Source organism: Gavialis gangeticus, unplaced genomic scaffold (genome assembly GCF_001723915.1).
Source record: "Gavialis gangeticus isolate Ggan-Ray unplaced genomic scaffold, GavGan_comp1, whole genome shotgun sequence".
Taxonomy (NCBI): Eukaryota; Metazoa; Chordata; order Crocodylia; family Gavialidae; genus Gavialis; species Gavialis gangeticus.
This window is the reverse complement of record NW_017729032.1, coordinates 50711964-50714870: the sequence shown is the minus strand read 5'-3', so window position 1 is coordinate 50714870 and position 2907 is coordinate 50711964. Positions and strand designations below refer to the sequence as shown.

Below are 2907 nucleotides of genomic sequence, written 5' to 3'. Positions count from 1 at the left end.
AGCTGGCAACTCAGCAGGCTCTGCTGGGGCTGCAAGAGGTACGTACCTGTTGCTAAACTCCAGGGGGGCAGAGGCCTTGGTGTGGTGGGCCTTAGGGCTCTTGACCACCTTGGTCCATCCCCCTGACTGGGCAGAATTGGAGGTTCTGGAGTCCTGCCTTGTCCTGGAGAGAGACCGTGGTCTACCCTCCGGCTCCCGGGGCAGAAGGGCCTGGCAGTAGGAGTCTATCTCCTGCTCACAGTCCCTGATGGCATGCTGTCTCTGGACTGTGGCCTGGAGCTCCCCCAGCTGGCATGCCAGAGACCCCAAAAGAGAGCAGACCCCACAAGGGGAGGCAGCCATGCTCCCGGGCCCCAAAGCCTGAAGCTTTGCTAAATTAAAAATGTATTTCAGAGTAGCTTCTAAAATATGATAACTATATTCAAATTGAGTTATCATTATTGCAATAAACTTATAAACAATACTATCCCTAATTACTAAGAATCTTGAAGTTACTTGTTATACCTGTTACAAAATACACTTTGCAACTTGAAATATCTTTTCTTTAAAGACTACAATTGTATTAGAAGCACTAGCTCTTTCTTGCTAGTTTAAATATCTTTTTACATGAAAAAATATTAAATTATATGTTGCTGTTTTAGCATTTTCACTTAAGTGATGACAATAGCATTTACAGTGGTTATCTCTTAAGATATTATTTCTTAATGTACTTTGGATTTTGGAGGATTTTGGAAGATATATTTGTCTCAAAACATGGCTTCTGTCAATAATTTTTAAGTGATTTGTATAGAAATAGCTGAAGAGAAATTATCAATTCTAAAGTTCAGAACAGGCCACTTTAAGGAGTAAATTTTAGAATTAGTGGGCATGTCTACATGTGCACTTTAATGCTCTGTAGCCTATTTTACTGCACATTAGTGTCACAGCAAAAACCATGCTAATACACTAATGAACAGTATAATTAGGCTACTGTGCATTAAGCATGGCTAAAAAAGCATGCACTTTCACTACTGTGCACTAAGGCAGCCTAATGTGCATTTAGTTAGTACATCCCATTAGAGGTACTGAATTTAGTTGGTGGTAGCAGAAGCAGATTAATGAACGTGTAGACACACCCACTGAGTCTCAAAATTGTAGCAGAAGATTTAAAAAACATTTTCTAAAATGATTGTTACAAACTGTCTAAATCATCATAAAATTAAGCTACATAGATACTAAGTTTACTAATAAACTCTTATTATAAAAAGATTTTAAAAATAAATTTAACTTTTCAGGTTATTGATTGACAAAGCAGAAGTTGAAGATATTTGTTTTTCTACAACATGGGCAATTATAATGCAAGGTCAAGGCAGATTTACTGCAGACTTTTTCCAGCATGGTTAGGTTGGGGATATGAAAAGGTGTGATCCCTTATTACCAAAGCTGTGCTAGTAAGTGTCTTCAGTGTAGGAAGAGTTACACTAGCAAAATTATGCTCTTGCAGGTACAGTTTATTTTGCATGGGAAGGTTGGAATAAAATATCCCTGCAGTTTTGCCAGTGTAAATGGCACCCAGGCTAGGGCTGCTTTACTGGTATGGTATACTAATGCACTTAATGCACATTTATAGCAACTTCAGGGGAAAGCAAAAACCTCTTTCTAACACCATTTCCCCTTTGGGCATTTTCCATACAGTGAAGTCAGGTGATAGTTCCTATAACAGTGACAGCTACTTAGAAGCAATATGGCACCAGGGCACCAACATATTGCTGCTTAACAGGTGTCACCATTTAGTCACACTAATGTGGTGTTTCTAACATAGATGTGGCAACAATGTCCAAATAATGTCAAACATACACAAGGAAAAGGATCACTAATAGAAGACATCAGTTTCCATGACAATTAATGTCAAAACCATGTGAAGACATAGTGAGCCATCCTCTTCAATGTGAAGAGAAGCATGTGAATAAATCATTCCATGATCACAGCTCAATTTAGTATTCTAGTTTTTCAACACTGATTAAATGATTGTTGGAGCTTGAAGTTTAAAAGAACTCAAAAGTCTTAGTCTGTGAAATCTCTAACACAGTGAAAAATCCCAGCTGTATTTTAAATTAAGACACAAGTGTATTATGAAAATATTTAATCTGGTGCTACAAATCAAATATGAATAATTAATATTTGGTGAAATCCTGCAGAAATAAAAATATTACAATGCAGTGTTTATTTTACTAAAAAGATTAGCAATATTTATGACATACCTCTGGCATGGAACTAACTTCATGTACCTGTCCAATGAGCTTACAGTAGGACTGAAAAAGCAACAGTAGCTGGAAGTGGAGTTTGTATAATCTCTGACACAGTTCCAATTGCTATGGAAAGATTTATAGAACAAAAAATCATTAATATAGAACAGTAGATTCTGGGACATTTTTGTGTAATTAAAATATTTGGACCTATACATATTACTTTTTCTCTGGTAAGAAAAAGCTTTGGGCACTATTTTACTAAAATATAATCTACTATTAATGCAAAAAACACCCGAGATACTGTCTCCTCTGTAATTGCCACAGTTCCAAAATAATAATACCAATCTCTTGCATAGTACTTTTCATCAGTAGATATCAAAGTGCTTTTCAAAAGTCAGTTTAAATATTTTTATTTTACTGTGGGAGAAATTACTTGTCCATTTCAAATATAAAACATCTAGAAGAGCAAAAGTGGCCAGAGACTTCTTCTGAGACGGCAATTCAAGATAGGGACAACAAAAGAGTGTTCCAGGGTCAAGTGATTCTGTTTGCATCTATGAGTAGGCTCCTACCCAAATTGAGGAGGCAGACAGGTGATTTGCAGGGCGATCACAGCACTGGCTGCATTTTTATGATCTTTTCACAGCAGAGTGCCCCCCCCCCCCCACACACACTGCTG

The 2907-nt window shown here is 37.4% G+C and overlaps 1 protein-coding gene across 1 annotated transcript in view; it reads right to left on the bottom strand.

The window, feature by feature from the left end:
* The window catches only part of FRY (FRY microtubule binding protein), a 480115-nt gene that overhangs the window by 10053 nt on the left and 467155 nt on the right, over positions 1–2907 (bottom strand). Inside the window, exon 60 of the mRNA XM_019523795.1 lies at positions 2241–2351. Coding sequence (XP_019379340.1) covers positions 2241–2351 — 111 coding nt within the window. The remainder of the gene's footprint in view (positions 1–2240; positions 2352–2907) is intronic.